The 19651-nt window shown below is 36.8% G+C and overlaps 1 protein-coding gene and 1 long non-coding RNA gene across 2 annotated transcripts in view; one reads left to right on the top strand and one right to left on the bottom strand.

The window, feature by feature from the left end:
* The window catches only part of LOC117023018 (uncharacterized), a 56391-nt gene that overhangs the window by 34077 nt on the left and 2663 nt on the right, over positions 1–19651 (bottom strand). The window contains exon 2 of the long non-coding RNA XR_004423161.1: positions 4341–4429. This is a non-coding gene — a long non-coding RNA (uncharacterized LOC117023018). The remainder of the gene's footprint in view (positions 1–4340; positions 4430–19651) is intronic.
* CCDC196 (coiled-coil domain containing 196) lies at positions 1237–12990 on the top strand. Its single transcript, XM_033107420.1, has 10 exons — positions 1237–1424; positions 1532–1684; positions 2947–3043; positions 3761–3811; positions 5410–5487; positions 5690–5773; positions 6300–6359; positions 6739–6880; positions 12532–12590; positions 12793–12990. Exons 1-10 carry the CDS (start codon positions 1375–1377, stop codon positions 12949–12951), a joined length of 933 nt encoding a protein of 310 aa, XP_032963311.1. The 5' UTR covers positions 1237–1374; the 3' UTR covers positions 12952–12990.

The raw sequence follows: 19651 nt of genomic DNA, 5'->3' as shown, positions 1-19651 counted from the left end.
TTTTTTTGTATTTGACTGCTTACTTAGGGCATTAAACAATCCCCAAACCTAAACCAACCCAAAACGCACTAAAATATAAACATCTGAGCCAGGAATTTGACATAATATTACATTTCATTCTCACAACAAACCTTTTTATTTACAATTCTCACTTTTACAAAAATAGGAACAGAGGCTCAGAGAATTTAGTAAATTACAGTTCATGGCTCACAATGAAGCTGAGATTCAAACCAAGATCTGACAAATTAGTCTTGTGTTATTTCCACTGCAATACTCTGCTTTTAAGGTTTTCCCAAAGACAAAGGGTTTAGGTTATTTTGGAGAATGCCCCTAGAAAATACCTGAAAAATTCTCATTTAATAATTGAAATTGACATGACTGAATTCACATTTGAGAATATCATTAAAAATACTGCCCTAAAATTATGTTTAAATCGTATGAAGAAACAAACGTATAACTTTTTGGGTTATCTTCTGCTTACTAGTGACATAGATGAAAACCATGTCACTAGTGAGCAGAAGATAAAGGAGATCTTAGGGTCTAGGATAAATATGGTTCTATTAGGGACAAGAAAATGGAGGCTGACTCAGAATCTGGAGGTGAGTCTAGAATTACAGCCTCTCAGGAAAGAGCCTGACTATGGAAAGACGTAGGGACAGTATGGATCTTTTACAAATAATATCCTGTCCAATATTATTCTACATTACTATTGGTATATATCAAGTTTTAAAGATAGGAAAATAATGACAACTGGCACATATACAGTGTTATTCAATATTATATCTGTACTTGCCAGTTTGGCCTCTATTTTTTTTTTAATGTCTCTTAGAGGTGTCCCCTCCTCTTCCTAAGAGCCCCAAAAGATAGATGCTTTGTCTTTGCCCCAAAAGATAGATGCTTTGTCTTTATCTTTTCTTCACTCACAGAATCCAGCACTCTACCCCACACATTGTATGCATTCCACGGAGGTTAACTGCCATGGAAGATAGTGTTGATAAGTTATTTTTGACAGCACCCCCCCCCCCTTTTAACACAATAGGAATTCCATAATATAGATATGTTGTGATTTTATCCTATTCAACCAAAGACTTCAGAATAAAACTTTTGGCATTGGATAAAGCTAAAGCAACTTCTGAGATGTAGTTAATAGTACTTTTAGTCAACAAACTGTCATTGATTTTGGAGTTACTTAAGAGACCAGTTAATTCTGTGGTCTTAGGCCCATTGTGACCTCAAGCTGTAGTTAAAATCAGTCCAATGCAACAGGAGTTTCAAGAACAGCAGCACAAAAATGATGACTTAACTGAATGGAGTAAGAAGGCACATATTTTCAAGAAAACATCTTTATTCTTAAAGTAGAAGTTTCCCTTCAAGATGACAAGTAGTTCAAACTCTCCAGGTTCTTACTTGCCCTCAAAAACAAGGTGAGTCTTTGACAGAAGATGCCAAGTGGTAACTACCCAGGAGGGAAAAGAGGGTCTCTATTATTAACCCAGACTAAAGAGAGGTATTATGCTGTCTCTTCCCACAGAAGTTCTAAAATAGATGACAACTATTTGAAGGAATTGAATGAGGACTTAAAACAAAGAAAGCAGGAACTGCTAGAGATGCTAACACCTCTTAAAGATAAGAACAATCTCTTATTCCAGATGTTAATGTCTAACTTGGAGGAAAAACAAAGAAGGTAAGGGCTCCCTACTCAGGATTTCCTAAAGGGAGAAAGGCTGAAGAACTTTAATCCATAGGATTTGCAATTATTACTTACATTTTTTAAAAAAAGGTTTAGACATTCAGCTATAGTAGATAAAGAACTTGTAACCACAAAATCAGAATGGCAAGGAATCCTTTATCTTCTTTTAGTAAAATTAAATATGACTCAGCCCTCATCTCACGGGGCTACAGTTATTACTCTTCTTCCCTAGGGTATCCACCCAAGAAACAAACAAGAGCCTTTATTGTCTTCAGTCTATCATGGTCACACTGATAGCTCCTTATTCATGTTTGTGGAATCACTTTAGGATAGATGATTCTGCTCTTCTTATGCCAAGCAGTAGAATGGCAATCTTTTCTGTGCCTGGGGTCTGGCTTCTCTAAATATACTAAGCAGTTGAGGTCTTGACTCTTCACTAGGACACTCACTGTTCTTGGGACCCACCAACTCTCTGTTTCCTTTCTAATCTCGGGCAATCTCATTTTAATGGGTCTAGCTTCATTCTCTATCCTTTCCATAAGTATCTCAGGGAGCTCACACTTTTGGAGAAAAAATGCCAGGCAGAAAGTTGTGGTCAAGCAACCCAGAAACTCAGTCTTATCTCAGGGCAAGAGAACACAAAGTTTTGCTTCTCTGCTTATAATTAGAGAGGAAAAAGTACAATGAACATAAACATTAATACCTTTAAAGGATATCTTCTCTCACAGTCAAAGACTTGTTATTGATTCAGATTTTGTTAGCAACTTCTTAATGGCTTAATTCTCTGGGGGCTACCATGAGGAGATAACTGGTTTCCCCAACTATCCAAATGTCTTTATATGAAGAAGCAAGGTGGAGAGATGGACAGAGACATGGTAGGGAATAATTCTGGGATTTATCCTGAAGACAACAGGTTCTTCAAACTCCTTCTTCACAGGGGCAAAAGTGCCCCTTTCTGCCCCAAAAGTCATACACCAAAACATTCTTCTGAAGGGGTGGAGAGGAGTTGCACTGGCTGTGATCTAAGTTTTGAGCATTATAGAACACAGAATTCATTCTAGAGCACAGAGCTAAGGCAAATGTCAATTAGGAATAGAGTCATCCTATAGAGACCTTCTACGGCCAGAAGGACTTCCATAGCGCTTTTGATTTCAGCCCCCATCTCATTCCCATGGTAGAGTACTTTCTGACTGATTGCAAAATATTAATATTGCTCTTTAGGAAGTATTATGTTTCATGATGTCTCTCCACTCTAGTCTGCAGATTATGAGGCAGATCATGGCAGGGAAGGGGAGTGAAGAATCCTCAGTCATGGAGCTCATTAAGGAAGCAGAGGAGATGAAGCAGAATCTGGTAAGAGATTGGTGGGTAATCCAGGGAATGGCTTCCTGAACAGGCCCCAATACCATTGCCGTTGTCAGAAGTGGACGGAAAGATAGAGTCTTCATCTCTAGTATCTGATGCTCCAACACTATCTCCTTGATCTAGAAAGTCCAGGATGATCCAAAGGGAGTCAGATAAAATGTGAGGAAGAACAAAGACTAGCTAGCAAAAATTCTATTACTTTGATTTTTTTAAAAAAGCAACTTTTTATCTAAGGGTTAATGAATACAAGCATGTTAAACCTGCACACTTCAGAAGGAATACCTGCCAACATAGAAGAAAAAGAAATAGTTTACTCTGAGAGATTCTTATAAGATTTAAAAACCTCAACAATGTAAAGGATCTTAAGAACTAGAAATTAGTGGTCTAAGCCCCCAGAGAAATTGCCGTATGATAAGAACACCTTAAGTATTATAAATGTGAGGAACTCATTTATATAGATATCACACCATAATTACCATAATTAAAGTTGTTATTCAAAATTGTTATTATATTTTTTTATCATCATCATCATCAAACTCATCTCTCACGTTCCTGGGTGTTGGGCTTAGGCCCATGTATTGCTTTCCTCTGTGGCTATGTCCTTGTACTCCTTTTCCCCTATTACATAGTAATTTCTTTCAACCTCACTACAATGACTGGACAAACACGTTTCTGTTTGTTTGGTTTTTTTCCCCCCTCCAACAGGAAAGGAAAAACAAGATGCTTCGGAAGGAAATGGAGATGCTATGGAACAAGGTGTGCCTCTAAGGATCTCTTGGAAGTATTGTCTTACAGACCATAATGCAAAGAACTTCCCTTTCCGCTTGTCCCCATCCTCATTTTTTCCAGTCCCTGCTTCCACTCAGGCCTTATTCCAACTCGTTCTTTGCCAAGCAGCCAAAGTGATATTTTTAAAACAATCAAATCATATCACTCTTCTTAAGAAAACCCTTTACAGCTGCTCTTGCCTACCTCTCTAGTCTCCTCTCATACAAGTCCTTCCCTCCCACACTGGCCTCCTTGTGGTTTCTCAGACCTGCCAAGACTTTTCTTATCTGAAGTCTTTTATTCTTGTTTTATCCCCTGCGGCCTGTAATGATATTTTCTTGTGGTTGGCTCATTCTCTCTCTGCTTAAATGTCACCTCCTCAGGGAGGTCCTCCTTCTTCATTGTCTTTAAAATAGGGCAACCTCCCTCCTACTTTCTATTATACAACCCTGTTCATGTCCTCCAACACTTTTTATAATATAAGCTGATTATTAGTTTTATTTTATTACTATCTTACTTGCTTCTTGTCTCCCTTCTGGAGTATGAGCTCCTCCAGTGTCTTGCTTGCTTTAGTCATCTCTGAATCTCCAGCACATAGCACAATACCTGGAACATAGTAGACAATCAATTAATGTAAGTTGAATGAACAGATGAATGAATACTAATTCTACTTCCCCTTGTTGATTTTGCAACAAGCATTGCATGGTTTAAGACAACAACATGGTTTAAGACATGGTAGGGCCTTTTGGGAGTGGAAATTTTCCTTAGTGGACTAAGTCACTGGGATGTGAGTGCTTTGCACAGACTATGAGACTAGAAGAACAGATTGTGTCTTTTGATGAGAACAGGTGTGTGGTGTGATCTCTCACTGCATTTCCATCTCATCTTTCCATAAGTAATGAGGATACCATCAAGCCCTGCTCCTAGTTCTCAGTGGCAGCCACAAATCAGTTCAGTGAATTGCCCGAAGTTTCAGTTCCTGAATTCTTGAGTCCTTGTGATAGGAAATGAGCCAGCACAATTCCTCTATCAAAATCCATCTTTTCCAGAGCTCCCAAAACACTTTTTATAAGGGCTACCCATATGGCTTACCCCACCCATATTTTCCGACAGTGAGAAATGGAGAGAGAAGAGCCGCATGCCCCGTGGTTAAAAACACAGGCATCAGAGTCTGAGATCTAGTCCAAATTCCAGCTCTGTACCTTTCCTACCTGTGTGACCCCAAACAAATGACTTAGCCACGTTTCTGTTTTCTCATCTATAAAATGGAAATAAAAATAGTCCTGAGAGGATTAAATGAGAATGTTTGTGATGTCGTAATGTAATGTAATGTAAGTAAGTGGCACATAGTAATGACTAACATATAACAAGGATTCAGTTCATAGTTTTTATTATTATAAGGTACACTCAAGGGACAAAATGGAAGGGCTTGTTTCATTCTGAACCCTCTGTGGTAATTCACTTTTTATGTTGGGCCCTGAGAAGTTGCTGACTGACAGGAACCAAAAGCCTTGACCCATGTTGGCTTTCCACTTCCCTTACTAATTCCCACTAACTTAAAGCTTTGCCAAAACGTCTCTCTACAGACATTCAACACAGAAGAAATCGGTGATCAACAAAAAACACCACAGATAAAAAATAAAGCAAACTTACAGGATGGAAAGGCAAGTAGACTGCACGATACTTAGAATTTAAAGGTTGTGTATTCCACACATTTGAAATGGCCTGTTGACAATCGGGGGTATTTTGGGTAGGCAGATAGTTAGGATTCTGGGCCTTTAGAGTATACTGCATTTGCTGCCTGCTGAGACATTGCACTTCTTTCCTGGGGCCTCCTATTCCTTTAGCTCTCTTCTTTCATGCCAGGCTCCCCAAACCCCCTCATCACCCAGGAAGATCAAGAATGAATTGGAGACATCATGCGCAGAGAAACTGAAGGAGATAAGGAAGGTAGCACAATCTTTCTGAATGGTAGTGGCTTTTAGAGTTGATAGATTAGATATCTTTAATGTAGCCGTTATCTGCCTAAACTATAGTGTGCTCCTGAACTGATGCAAATTTTTAAAGGAGATCTGGTTCTCTTGGGATATTTGAGTCAGAGCGACACTGCAAGTTTCTGGAAAATCATGTTAGCTAGGGCAAAGTGGGAGAAGCCGTACCAATAATGACAACTTTGCAATAACTATGTGATATACTTGTTAATTTGTTTCCTGAATATTTATTTAGAGGTATTATGCTTACACCTAATCTTCTCACAGCCAATTCATTCATAGAAAATGATCGTACTCATTTAGCTTTTAACTTTTGAAGAGTGGATTGCACAGGTGAGGACAATTAGAAGGACTATGCAGTTGAAACCAATTTATTAGTGAATCTATGACACCATAATTTTGCTGTAAAGTCTTTGAGGCATATTGAGAAAACTGATTTCTGATCTCAATTTACTTTTTCACCCAGAGGCTCTTTCTTCCACCAGGAAAAGCAACAGAGGAAAATAGAATGGGTCAGATATCAGGAACAAGCCAACATCCTTCAGGTATTAAGGTCATTCCACACTAAATGTGGGGTACAATTTCATTCATACAATATAAAGGCTTTTAGTTTCATAATGTTAAGTCTGATCCCTCATCTCGATTACCAATTGTCCTGTTTAAAGAAATGGTTCACGGTGAGATGGCTAGAGAGACTTCTCTCCAGCTTCCCCTTGAGTAACTTGGGGAAAATAGCATTTTTTCCTATGGTCTTGATTTTGTTCTATTTGAAATGGGGAGAAAGTCATAAATGCTTTGTGTCCAACTTTTAAAGACTAAGCATGATGGGATCATTTTAAACTTCTGAGTAAAAAGGGTTCAGGTAACAGTAGATGTAGAGAAGCCAACAGCATATGAATAGTTTTGAAAAATATTCTCTTGTAGAATGCTTTTAACGGAAAAGTGATTGAGCTGAGAATAGAAGCCTTGAAGAACTACCAGAAGGCCAATGACCTGAAATTATCACTGTATTTACAGCAGAATTTTGAGCCAAACCAAGCATTTTTCAATCTTCCCGGGTCCCAAGGTAGGTAGAGATTCATAGGTACACAGTCTGAGATTTTGCTTTGTTTTGTTTTACATTAAAGTTTCCATTACATGTAAAGTGATCAACACAGTGTCTGACACACAGTAAGTTAAAAGTCAGTAGTGTTATAATAAATTTCATTACTATTATCATTATTATTATTATTACGTAGTTCTCATACTAAGGTAAGGATTCCTCTGGAGGAAATGAAATTTTCCTTTGTAAAAACTAAGTAATAATACATCATGTACTTAGCAAATGTAGTTGATACATAGTTGGCACTTGACAAAATATTAATTTCCTCCCAACCCACCCCCCCCTTCCTAGGAATTAGAGTATTTGATCTCACAAATCTTGTTAGAATAGACTTTGCTACTTCAGAACAGAAGGTCAAGGAGACAGTCATCTGACAATAGTTGTGAGTTTCACCGATCCACATAGTCCTCTGCGAGTTTTAGCATCCCCCCTTCCCCCCACAAAGAATTTATGGAATCGTTAGAGGAAATGATATAGTTTACCATAAAAAAGATTAGAATAAAGGAATGGCTTCTGAGGGGCAGGAGGAAAGCGTTCTTAAATTTTCAGGGATCTATGAGTCTGAGCGCTGTATTTTAAAAGAGACATGCAATGAGAAATCACAGCTAAGGAATGACAATGTTTCATCAGTATCAGTATGTATATCTCTAATTTCTTCTCAATCTTATTCTATAAAGAGTTTCAACAGTTTATAAAATCACACACAGCACATAGCATTAAATAAATGGCTGACTAAATCAAGGCAAAGGGAAAATAACTTGAAGCCAAGTAAATACATGAAAATGCAAAATAGAAGTGCTATATAGTTGGTAGGGGTAGGCTTCAAACTTGGTTCTGAATTTCCCAGAAAAAGAAACATGGATTTCTGATGTCCACAAAATAACAATAACCAATTTCTCAGGAGAAACATAGCTTTTATTGGTATTGAGATCAGAAAGAAATTTCTTTTCCAGGTCCTTACCATGGGGACAAGACACTCTATGTGTGTTATAGTAGCTAATGTCCTCAATAATATTTCTAAAATGAACTCAGAATCTAAATTTCGTAGGCTGTTTCTTTTTTGTTCTTTGGCACAATCTGATAAGAAATTATTAATTTGAAATGTTTAAAAAGTGATGAATCAGCTCAAGATGATTTGGAACAGGTACACAGCACTTTGTTGTTCTGACTTGATCCATATGTAAAATTTAGAAAATCTAGAAGACTGAATGGACTACCTATTCTTCAGCTGGTGTTCCTTTCATGTTTTTCTTTCAACTATTTTTTTGATAACAATTGGACCTCAGAAAGCTTGAGGTTTTCTTCTCCAATAAGAACCTGGACTGCAGCCAGAAGCAGTGTAAAGTCATTAAGATAAGCATGAAAATGATAGAGGAGAGGAGGGTTATGAGAATGATAGACACTTGTTTTATTTCATTTAAAATTAGCTGAAGGTCATCTCAAGAGATTCCTACAGTAAGAAGTCAAAATTTTTTTAGTTCCAGATTCAAATCAAACCAAGATTAGTAAATAGTGAAGGATTCCATTCAACTTGATAACCTCAGGAATTTTTTTGTTTGTTTGCTTGCAGAAAATTGGATATAGTTTTGAACTAGGACAGCCCATACATCAACACCCTCTTTTCTGTTCTCTTCTCTTGTGCTTCCGGAGAATTAAGTGATAGGGCATCAAACTGTAAAGTTACCGTAAACGACTGTAGCCCCAGGTGTTAGTGACCCATTGCTCCTGTGTTTTATTGATTGTGCATTCATTGAATATAGACTATAGGCCAGTTTCATTTTCTAACACACACTATACAAAATCTTTAGGTTTGTTTGAGCCCAAGTGGACCTGAAATCTAAGTCTTAGAGTTTGGTTATATTGACCTATTTATAACCTAGTGTTTGATTATTGAAAAGTAAACAAAAGAAATATTAGTTTTCTTTACAGAGGGATTTTTAAAGTAATTATGTTAAGATATTATTACCAACAGTGATATAATAGGGAGGTAGTTTGGTTTTGCTCAGTGTTTCCCAACTTCTGTGTCACTTGGACTACTGTTTATTGAATATTTTCTGTTTAGATTGACTTCTTTAATTTCTTAAATGAATTATTTGAAAATAAAATATTACTGTTGTAAGTGAAACACCAATGAACTTATCCATAATTGAAAGTAAACTTAATAATAACTATACAGAAAACAAAATTTTAATATTATAACAAGATGTTGAAGCCTGAGGCCTGTTTTCCTTTATTAAAAAGTGAGATCAGCAAGACGTAGAGAGTTTTAAATAAACCCAGCAACAAATTGAAACTTTCTCCTTGATGCCATCAAGTTTGAAAAAAACTGAAAAGGCAATAATTTTCCCACTGTGACTTATAATATTTAATGTGTGTCTTAGCACCCCCTAGATTTATCTCATTTATCTCTAGATTTACCTAAACTCATCTCACCATCAAATTTTTGGAAATAGTAATTTAGTGTAAAAAACGTTGGGTTTAGAGTCATATATATGAGTAATAGCTTTACTCTGAGGCTAATCAGTTAAATAACCTGGGCAAATCATTCAGTTTCAATATTTTTCTTTATCTAAAACAACCATAACATATTACAGAGTATGTTGAAAACATAGGCTTTGTTTACCCCTCACAATGACTCTATGGGGTAAGTATTACAGAACAAGAAACAAGTTCAGAGAAGTCAGGCTGCTGACTCCATATCCAAAGCTCATCTCCAGTGTTCAAGTATGTGATTCCTCATGACTTTTCCATTTCCACAGTCTGTGACTTGAACCCAAATTTATCACTTGTTTAATATATAATGTTCTCAATGAAGAATCATACTCCCTAAGGTTAATTTGTTCAGTAGTAAACAGTTCCAAAACAGGTTGACAAATTTGTAATTCTGCATTTAGCCCAGTAGGTGGCACCAATCACATCCAGGCTTCTAAGTCCACAAATCATGGTAATTCAGGAAATGCTGCGAGAGCCATAGGCCTTCTATTACCTTTAGGACAAAATGTGCTACATTTATATATCAAACGAAAAAAGAAAAAAATAATAAACTATTGATGTTTTCTGCCATGCTCTGTGGCACTGAGGTGTATTACTTACTGGCAGCCTTGATTAAACCATGTTAAACTCAGTGTTCTGCTGCACAATCCTTACTACTCCCTGAACTACAGTTCCCTCCATTCCGAAAAAACAGTCACTGCCCACTTCCTCCACAATCCCTATCTAATACTGTTTTTTTCTACCACTGATAAATCAGGCAATTGGGACACTGCATTAAAAAGTTGGCTAGACAACTGCATAAGATGGTGATTTTTTTGAAGGTTACAAACTTTAAATAGTGTTCCTGGATAATGTTCCTTTTCCTCTAGTTTCAAAAGAATTGAATTTCACAAATCTTTCTTAAAGGAAATGTGGAATGTAATTTTGGACACACCTCCCAGTAAATGAAGGCACAGGCCCTCCTGTTCCAGGCATTTCTAAGGAAGGGGAGGGTTTCTTTCACTGTTCTTTGCCAAGAATCCCTCCTCCCATGTCCCTCCTCCTGGTCTTGTGTGTGATTGGCTGCCTTGTAGTGGTGTGACCCATTTGGCCCGCAAATTAAATCCTGTGTTAATATTACGGACTTTGTTACGCTTCAAGCAATCCCTACTTGCAAATTCCCTTTGAGGCCCAGGTTGTGGGATTACCACTGTCAGTCTTACCTGTTTAGCATACTGCATCATCTAGTCTTATAGAAGAGAAAAACATTCTATACCTAGGGTAAGGTCTTTCCTTTTCGTCTTTGCAGAGATGGGTCACATTTGAAGGGATTTACTTCTCCACCACTGTAAAATTTCTATTTGACCCAGAATGTATGGCAGCCCTGTCCTGGTTTCAGTAGTCAAGAGAACAGTTCATGGCCTTCGGCAGTCACCTATCTTTGAGAGTGCAGGCACAAAGCAATCTTTAAATTCAGGTGAATTTCCCATCATGCCTGCTGGTGTTTAAAGAAGTTTATCTTTAGTAATAATAGAAGTGATGATAAGACATTTGATTCTGACAGCCTTGCTTTTCTCTCTTCCCCTAACCCCTCCCACCAAACTCTTAGCATATCCTTGAGCTTTTTTGAGAAGAAGCTAAAGTTTGGATGTGAATATATTGCTACATTTATAAATTCAGATGAAAGTCCAGTGGGGTGGGAAATGAATACTCTTGAGACCTTATTTATTCTATAGCTTCCTCTGTTCTGAAAGCAAGTCATTCTTCCTGGCTTTAACCTTTACTTCATTTTAGTATCACTCTTCCTGATGGCTGAAATACACTCCAGCAGGTTGCTGCTGAAAGGAAAATAGTAGTGTTAAGCTAAAATGCTGAAAGGCAGGGGCGGAAACCCACAGCTAGCTCAAATCTGAATCCTTGATAAATAGTATTGCTCTCAAATGCAGGCTTTTTTAAAGCTTTGAGGCAACTTGACGTCAAAGTTAGTAGGTTATGAAGTTAATTTCTAAACTAGGTCATTCATTCACTTCATATAAAATCCCATAGAAGTCCAGGGAGTGAATAAAAGTCTTCTTTCCAAACTGTAAACTTTAAAGGATGAAAAAAGTAAACTGCACCTTTGTTAGTGATTATTTCAGTGAGTGACATTAGCTTCCAAACTGTTTTGCATCACACACTTGGAGAGCAGCAGGATGTCTAAGACAGGTTGTTATATTTAGCAAAGAAAAAGAGGATGCACAGTTAAAATTGAATTGCAGATAAACGATAACTTTATACTATGTCTCAAATATTGCATGAGACACAATTATACTAAAAATTATTTAGTGTTTACTGAAATCCAAAGTCAACTGGGTGTCTTGTGTTTCAGTCCGGCAACCCTAACCTGAGGACAGATTCACTACAGAGCCTATTTAGCATTCTTCTCTCTCCTTTTTATTGCCTCCCTTCTCCTTCTCAATCTCAGCCTGTTCCTGTCATTTTCTCTGCCTCCTGTTTCTCCTCCTCACCCCACCTTTATCTTTTGTTTGCTCTTCACTATCCACAGTTGGCCATTTTTGTGGAATATGCATCTAGGTTATCTGAGGGTGTGTATATACAAGAATATGTATATGATTTAACATCACATTTCTTCATTTAAAAGTTGTATTATAAGTACATTTAGAAGCCCGTCAAAACTTTTTACTTGTATGTAATATTCAATGATTCTTTTTTCCTGTGGGACATGAGCAACAAAAAAATGTTTGTCACTCTAACTTTAAAAATACTATTTGAGGGCAGCCGGATGGCTCAGTTGGTTAGAGCGCGAGCTCTGAACAACAGGGTTGCTGGTTTGATTTCCACATGGGCCAGTGAGCTGCGCCCTCCACAACCAGATTGAAGGACAGCGATTTGGAGCTGATGGGCCCTGGAGAAACACACTGTTCCCCAATATTCCCCAATAAAAAAAAGAAAAAAAAATACTGTTTGATAAAGTTTATTTTTAAAACAATGAGAAAATTCCCATCAATGCTAACACCAGAATCAATCCTACAGTGATACGATAATATGATACTGTGATGAATGTTAATCGCCTTGCAACTAAAATTAAAACTTTTCTTTTTTTCCTCAAAGAAAATTCTCATTTTCCCAATGTTTCCTCTCAGGTACTGTGGGCACGACCACTATGGGCAGAGCAACTACAGGCAAAAATGAATCTGATGTGGTAAGAACTACTTTCATTTCCAAAATCACTTTAAAGGCTTGAAATGATGGTGGTGGATTTTTGGAATGCATCTGTTAAAGTACATGCTAATTTATAATTTTTAGGGATTGACAAAGTGAACGCCAGGGCACTTGATGTTTTAAATATCTTTTCTATTCTTTTTCTCCCTTGCCCCTCCCCCTTCCCCCCCCCCCCATTTTAGAGAATCCTGGGATCAAAGACCTGCACAGAACAACAAGGAACTAAAAGAAGTCAGTGTGATGATGCAGGAGGGAGGCTGTTTCTTAGGTCACTGCCAGATGAATCTCTTGAAGTATTAGAAGACTTTCACTCCATTTGCTTGGACAGATTTCAAGACTAGGCATAGCCATTTGTGTTAATTAAAATCCCTCAAACCTTTGTTTTAGTGCTGTTTCCCCTCTCATTCCCCACCAAACTGGGTGGAAATGCTAGTTAAATGTTTGGCCCTAAGCATGGCAGGAATTTATTCATTTAGGGATTGTAAAACAGCATCAGATTATTTTGATAGCTGTTGATTTTGAAATGACTAGAATCAAACCACAATGTATGTTGTTAACAAGTCCATGAAAGGCTGTTCCTTTCTACCTCTGAAATGTTTAATTCTGGGCAGATCCACCACTGGCAAACGAGTAAAAGTAGGTACAAAATAAGGAAAATTACACTGCATAGTCTCCTCTTACTGTCTCACCAACCACATCCAACTGCCCAGTTGACTCTGCCTCTTAGCTACCTAGTCCTTGAATATCTTCTACCTTCTTAGTACCACTGTTTTAGTTCAGGCCCTCTTTCCTGCCTGGATTACCATAGCCTCTTAATTAGTTTTCCTACTTTCAGTACCTCTAATCCATCTTCCACAGCACCACTGAAACTACCTTTTCTAAAAAAGAAATGAGATCATGTCACTTCCCTACTGGTTTCCCATTGACTTTAGTGTAAAGTCCAAACTCATTCACAGACCATATAATGATTTGCCTCCTGCCTCTGTCCCTAGGCTCAACTTTCACTATATTCTCCCTTCTCTCATATATCTTACACTGAGCTCTACAGAACAATTTGCAGTTCCCCTGATGCACCATGAGTTCTATTATCTCCATGCTTTTGCACAAAGCTGTTCCTCTGCCTGAAAGATTCTTCTTTTTTTGTCTGTTTGACCACCACCTATTTGTCCTAAGCGTTGAGTTTGGTGCCCATCTTTTATCCCAATAATTCTCAATCCTAGTTGTGTATTAGAATCTCCTCGGGAGCTTTTAAAAATACCAATTCACTGGGCCCCTCTCCAGATCATTTAAATCATGATCTCTGAGGGATAGGGCAAGAGCATTTGTATTTCTTAAAAACTCCCTGGGAAATTCTTAAGTGCAGCCAGGTTTGAGAATCACTGTTCTAGGCTCTCTTACCTCTATCACAGCACTTAATGAACTATATTGCAATTATTTGCTCACCCAGCTACCTCCGTCACCAAATGATGAGCTCTTTGAGGCCCAGGATTATGTCTTGTTCGTCTTTTCATTTTGACATAGTGCCTGGGATTTGATAGAGGCTCAGATATTGCATAAAGCCACAGAAAGTTCATTGCAAAGTCCCAGGTCTCTTGTGTCAATATGATACTACTGGATCATATTATAGTCCCTGAGATCTTCAGATCTTTTTTTTATTCTGATTAGGTGTCATTAATTTTCTATTTCGTGCCAATATAGGGAAAGTGGATTTGTTACAAAACACTTTATGACCTGTAGGAATCCTTTTACCTTCTGGTAATGAGCAAAATAAGCCAACCAATTAAAAATCTTCATTCTTCCCAAGTCAATTTAAATCTATAAAGGTGTATTTAAGGTGGATTAAAAAAAATGTACTATTGGACTAGAAAAAGTTCACATAAAGTCATTGGAAGGGACTTTAAATAAGCATAAAGTTTCTTCACTTCACAGAAGCGAAACTGGAGTTTAGAAATGTTGAATTCAAACTACCATAGTTTATTGATGCTGTTAACAATTAAGCTGGTTACCAAAGACCAGGTATTATTAATACCAGTTCACATTCCAATTCAATTCATATTATGCCTCTGTTAACCACAAAAATAATAGGGTCTGCAGCCCTTAGATGATTAGTTTCTTGTTCTACCAACTGAGTTAGCTGAGTGTGAAACCCACATTCTGTTTCAAGAAAGTTAGCAGTCCTGAGAGATTTTCCAAGTCAATTGGATTAGACAGAGCAATGAGAACAAAAATCAGGAATATAAAATCTGACTGTTCCACTGACTACTTTGAACAAGTCATTTAATTTCAGGGCCTTAGAACGCAATTTAAAAACTGGATTAAAAGAGTAGCATTTAAATGTTTTAAAATCACATGTTGTTCTTTTACCCCTTCAGTGGGTTTAGATGAATATCTGAACTTTTCCCCATCTTTTGAACTTTATTGCAATCATTTGTTATTGTTAATTATTCATTTACTAAGCCATCAAATAAGCTAGTTTACTTGCTAGCAGAGACTTACAAATGATTCTTTAAAAATGAATCATTTGCCATCTCCAAAGTATTGAAATTCTACGTTCATTAACATTCAGGCTTGTCATCTTTCTCTCAAATATTCCAAATCATTCAATTTTTTCAAAACACAAAACTGAAATATTGCAGATTTTTATTTTACTTTGTTTTTAATACTTTACATTGGACTCTGACTTTCACCTACATGGCAATGCAAAATTGTCAGTTAGAATGGCTGGCTGTTCATGGGTGTCTGCATTTTGATAAGTCCACGATATGGATCTCAGCTTTGTGTATACAAATTTATTTGGTCAACATATCCAAAAGATCAGAGACTCATTCAAGCTACTCAAACTCTCAAGAGAGTCACTGATACCAAATATTAATTTAAAGTACAGAGAGCGCTATACTTTCCAATGTGGTTAGAATATGTCTATAGTTAGGGTACCCCAATCTCAGAATCAAATTATTAAGGGGAACTGAATTAGCAGTCAGAAAGTATTGGTGGAATCGAAACATCATTATTATAGTTTTATTTATACTCATAATATTCCAATTATGTTTCTCTGAGAATAAAACTCCTGATATCCTTGACTGTATTTGGGATATACTTTTCAATTTTAAGTTCAACTGAGGAAAAACTCTGTCCCATCAGCAATACATTTACAAACAATAATGTTAGGTAGTATTATTCTTGTGGCTTATCTCCTTTATTTTGCCTTGATTTTCTAGCTATTCACAAAATATCTGCTAACATTTCACCCCCAAAAGGTGTCTTTTTGCAATAACTTCAAAATTCTTAGTGATGTTTGTCACACTTCTATCCTATATGAAATAGGGCCAACCATAGCCTGATACTTTCTTTCTTTTTTTTTTTTTTAACTTTTTTATTTATTTAAGTGTCCTTTTCCAGGACCTATCAACCCCAAGTCACATAGTAGTTGTTTTAATCTAGTTGTGGAGGGCACAGCTCACTGTGGCCCATGTGGGGATCGAACCGGCAACCTTGTTGTTAAGAGCACCGCGCTCTAACCAACTGAGCTAACCAGCCACAACCGTAACCTGATACTTTCAAGTGACAGTATACAACATTATGCCTTACCCTTTTAGATCTAGGCAGAAAATCCAGCTTTAATATTGATTGTGTGAACTATGGCCACCTTAGATGGTGTCTCATTTTTTAGGAACAGGCTTTTGCAATCTGTTATGTGCCAAGGCAAATTTCTAACAGCCATTTTGGCACCTTGGGGGGGAGCCTGCATTGCTAGCAATTCAAAGTACCCATTGCTTCATATGTTCTGTATTTAGTAATCAAATATTAGGAAATGGAAGAGAACAAGGTTTTGTGTTGGAAAGGGATACCTGCTCTGCAACCAGTCAATACCACAGGAGATACACAAGTAAATAAATATAAAATGTAAATATTACATGATTAAATGAGATTTTTCAGGGCAACTGATCTCTGCTTCCTTCACAAATTCATTTATACTTCCTAACATTCCAAACTTTTACTTTAAGGTTAATTTTAAACTGAAAAACTGTACAAACTTCCTCCAATTATTAGTCAACCTGAGAGAAAATGAGATTTAGGTTAACAAAATAATTTTCTTTTTGTGTATATATACATATTTTATAGAGACAAAGGTATTTTTCTAGGGTAGCTCAGTTTTAAGCTAAGTTTGATTACATGAAAACCAATTAATAATAATTTAAGAAAAGCATGCTGTTTGTGAATTTTTAAAAAGTTCACAACCTCAATAATGTCAGTTATTAAGGATGGGACTATCTTTCCTTGACTAGTGTATACTGAACACTAAAAATTTCAGGCCTTGTAGACAGAGCCTTTTAAGAAATCAAATAGCTTCTGGGCACTTAATGTTCCTTTTCCATTTAACAAATCTTACCCTTGTTTCCATTATCTACTAATTCTTTCTTCTTCTAGCAAATTTTGTCCTCCTTCATTATTGCCTATCCTTTCTTTCAATTAAAGAGGGAGAAATACCAGTGCTTTCTTTAGAAATCAGAAACTTTTTGTTCCTGGTTTTCTTCTTTTATTACATAATCAGCCATACAAATAAGGGTGACCTTGTACATTTGTAAATTGTTAGGACACATCTGGAAGAGCTTCTCTATCTTGTGAATATTAACATGAGATGATGTGGGTGGTATTAAAGGTATAAATTAGAGCTCTCAGAAAAGAATAAAATCTGTAGTAATGGTGGAGATAGGAATCTGTAAAAAGATTTGAACTAACTGCTAACCAATCAAAGCACTACTCTCCTTACATATGGTACCCAGATCCATCCTCCCCTGGTATTTGTTCATTTGATAGGCATACAGCTGATCTCCTTCCTCTGGGTGAGTACATGATGGCAGTCTACCCAATCAGAAAATTTCAGCCCCCTTGCCTTAGTAAGTGCTTTGGGGATGGTTATATGACCTAAATCTATGGTTCTCAAGATTTTTCTCAGGACTTTATATTTAAAAAAAAAAAATATTGAGGACTCCAAAGAGCTTTCATTTATGTAAGTTGTATCTATTGATATTTAGTATATTAAATTTTTTAAATATAAAAATATACAAATCCATTTCATCAGATATCAGAGGAATATCATTACACATCATGTAGCTGCTGGAAAATTCCACTGTATCTAATGAGAAAATGAGAGTGGAAAGACAAATAATACCTTAGTATTAGTATGAAAAAAGTTTTGACCTTGCAGATCCTCTAAAAGGGTCTTGGGGTCTACCATTGCCACAGACAGACTTGAAAACTACTGATCTAAATTATAGCCTAGAGAAGCCAAAACCATCTTTGCCATCCCATAGAAAGAGCCAACGCAAGAATTAAGTCAACAAAGAACTAGCAGCTGAAAGATGGCATCTTGATGTTATGGTTTCAGATCTTGAAGCTAGCCAACCCTAAAGCTATACATACGTCTGGACTTCCCAGCTGTATGAGCAAATGATTTCCTTTTGGTTTAAACTAGTATCAGTCTCTTGCAACCAAAAATATCCTCGTACATCTGGATTTCCAGATGGGGACCTCAGAGGAAGAGAGAAAGGGTGGGAAAAAATACAAAGGACCAGGCCACAAAATAATTATTCAAGCAGAAATCTGTGCAGAACAAACAGAACATCAAAAGTACAAGGAAAAGTTCAAATTTATTACATGGAAGATATTGGAAAACATTGTCCTAGTTGTTCCCAAAAAAGTGCCATCAAACTCCATGAGCAATTGAGGTGGCTCATCTTTACTTCACTGAAAGATAACAAGGGTATCTTGCTCACAGGTAGTGTCCATTTCATTAATAGGAATGAATACATTTATCTCACCAGACTTTGGAAAATTCTGATTTAGAAAACTATTTCGGGGGGAAGAAATTAGGCTACTTAGGTCAAATATTAAAAACTTTCCCAGTGTTCTCTATTCTATAGAATTGTATTTTCTCTAAGAGTGTGTCTAATTTCTAAATCTCAGCTTTTAAAGAAACCTTTGAACTGTCATTTCTGATAGACTGAATTTCTAGTGTATAAGTTTTCATGAATATACACAGTAATGTAATCTATCACTGTCTGTACTGGGTTGAATGGTGTCCCCCCAAATTTCACTCTGACTCAGATTGTGACCTATTTGGTAGATGTAATTAGATTCAGGGGTCATACTGGATCACAGTAGGCCCTAAATCCAATGACTTAGGTATCCTTGTAAGAAGGACAAGTGACAATACACACAGAGGCCATGTGAAGATGGAAGCCAAGCCAATATTGCAGTGATGCTGCTACAAGCCAAGGAGTGCAGAGCGTTGTTGGCAACTACCAGAAGCTAGAAAGAGACAAGAATTTTTCCCTGGAGTCTTCAGAGTAGGCATGGCTTCGCCAATACCTTGATTTTAAACTTCTGGCCTCCAAAAATGTGAGAGAATATATTTGTTGTTTTAAGTCATCCAACTTGTGGTGCTTAGTTATGGAAGTCCTAGGAAATAATTAATATACTGCCTAATTTAGACAGTTTAAAATTTATCTTGACTATAATCAAGCTTCTTCGGAGAAAATTACAGGTTAAAATCAACCTTGCATCCATTTTTCTTATTGTGCCTAGTACACATAACAAAATTTATCATTTTAACCATTTTAAGGAGTACAATTTAGTAGCATACTTAAAATGTTGTCTGCACCCACTTTTAATCGACTCAGTTTTAGTTGTGACATTTAGCCAAACAGGAAAAAGGCAAGAGTGAAATGAGCCTGAGAGGAAGAATAGTCCATTACCAAATTCCTTCTTGCTCACAGGTAGTGTTATTGAGGAGAGTCTGACTACAGAAAAAGTAAGCTTTTGCCTTATTTATATTGAAATAGTGATTAACCACAGGCAAATTAAAGTACCAGGAGGGCTAAGTACAAATATATCATTACTGGAAAAAAACTCAACCTTTATTCAGTGATTCATTTCTACTGATAATCTTCATAATGAAAATCATTATGAAAGCCAGATGTTTACCTTTTATGTTAATTCTCAGTTAATGTAAACTCCTGTAGATTTCATTATTAAACT

The sequence above is a fragment of the Rhinolophus ferrumequinum genome, chromosome 6, assembly GCF_004115265.2.
Source record: "Rhinolophus ferrumequinum isolate MPI-CBG mRhiFer1 chromosome 6, mRhiFer1_v1.p, whole genome shotgun sequence".
Classification (NCBI taxonomy): domain Eukaryota; kingdom Metazoa; phylum Chordata; class Mammalia; order Chiroptera; family Rhinolophidae; genus Rhinolophus; species Rhinolophus ferrumequinum.
The sequence above is the reverse complement of the archived record's forward strand: the minus strand, read 5'-3'. Positions and strand labels throughout refer to the sequence as shown.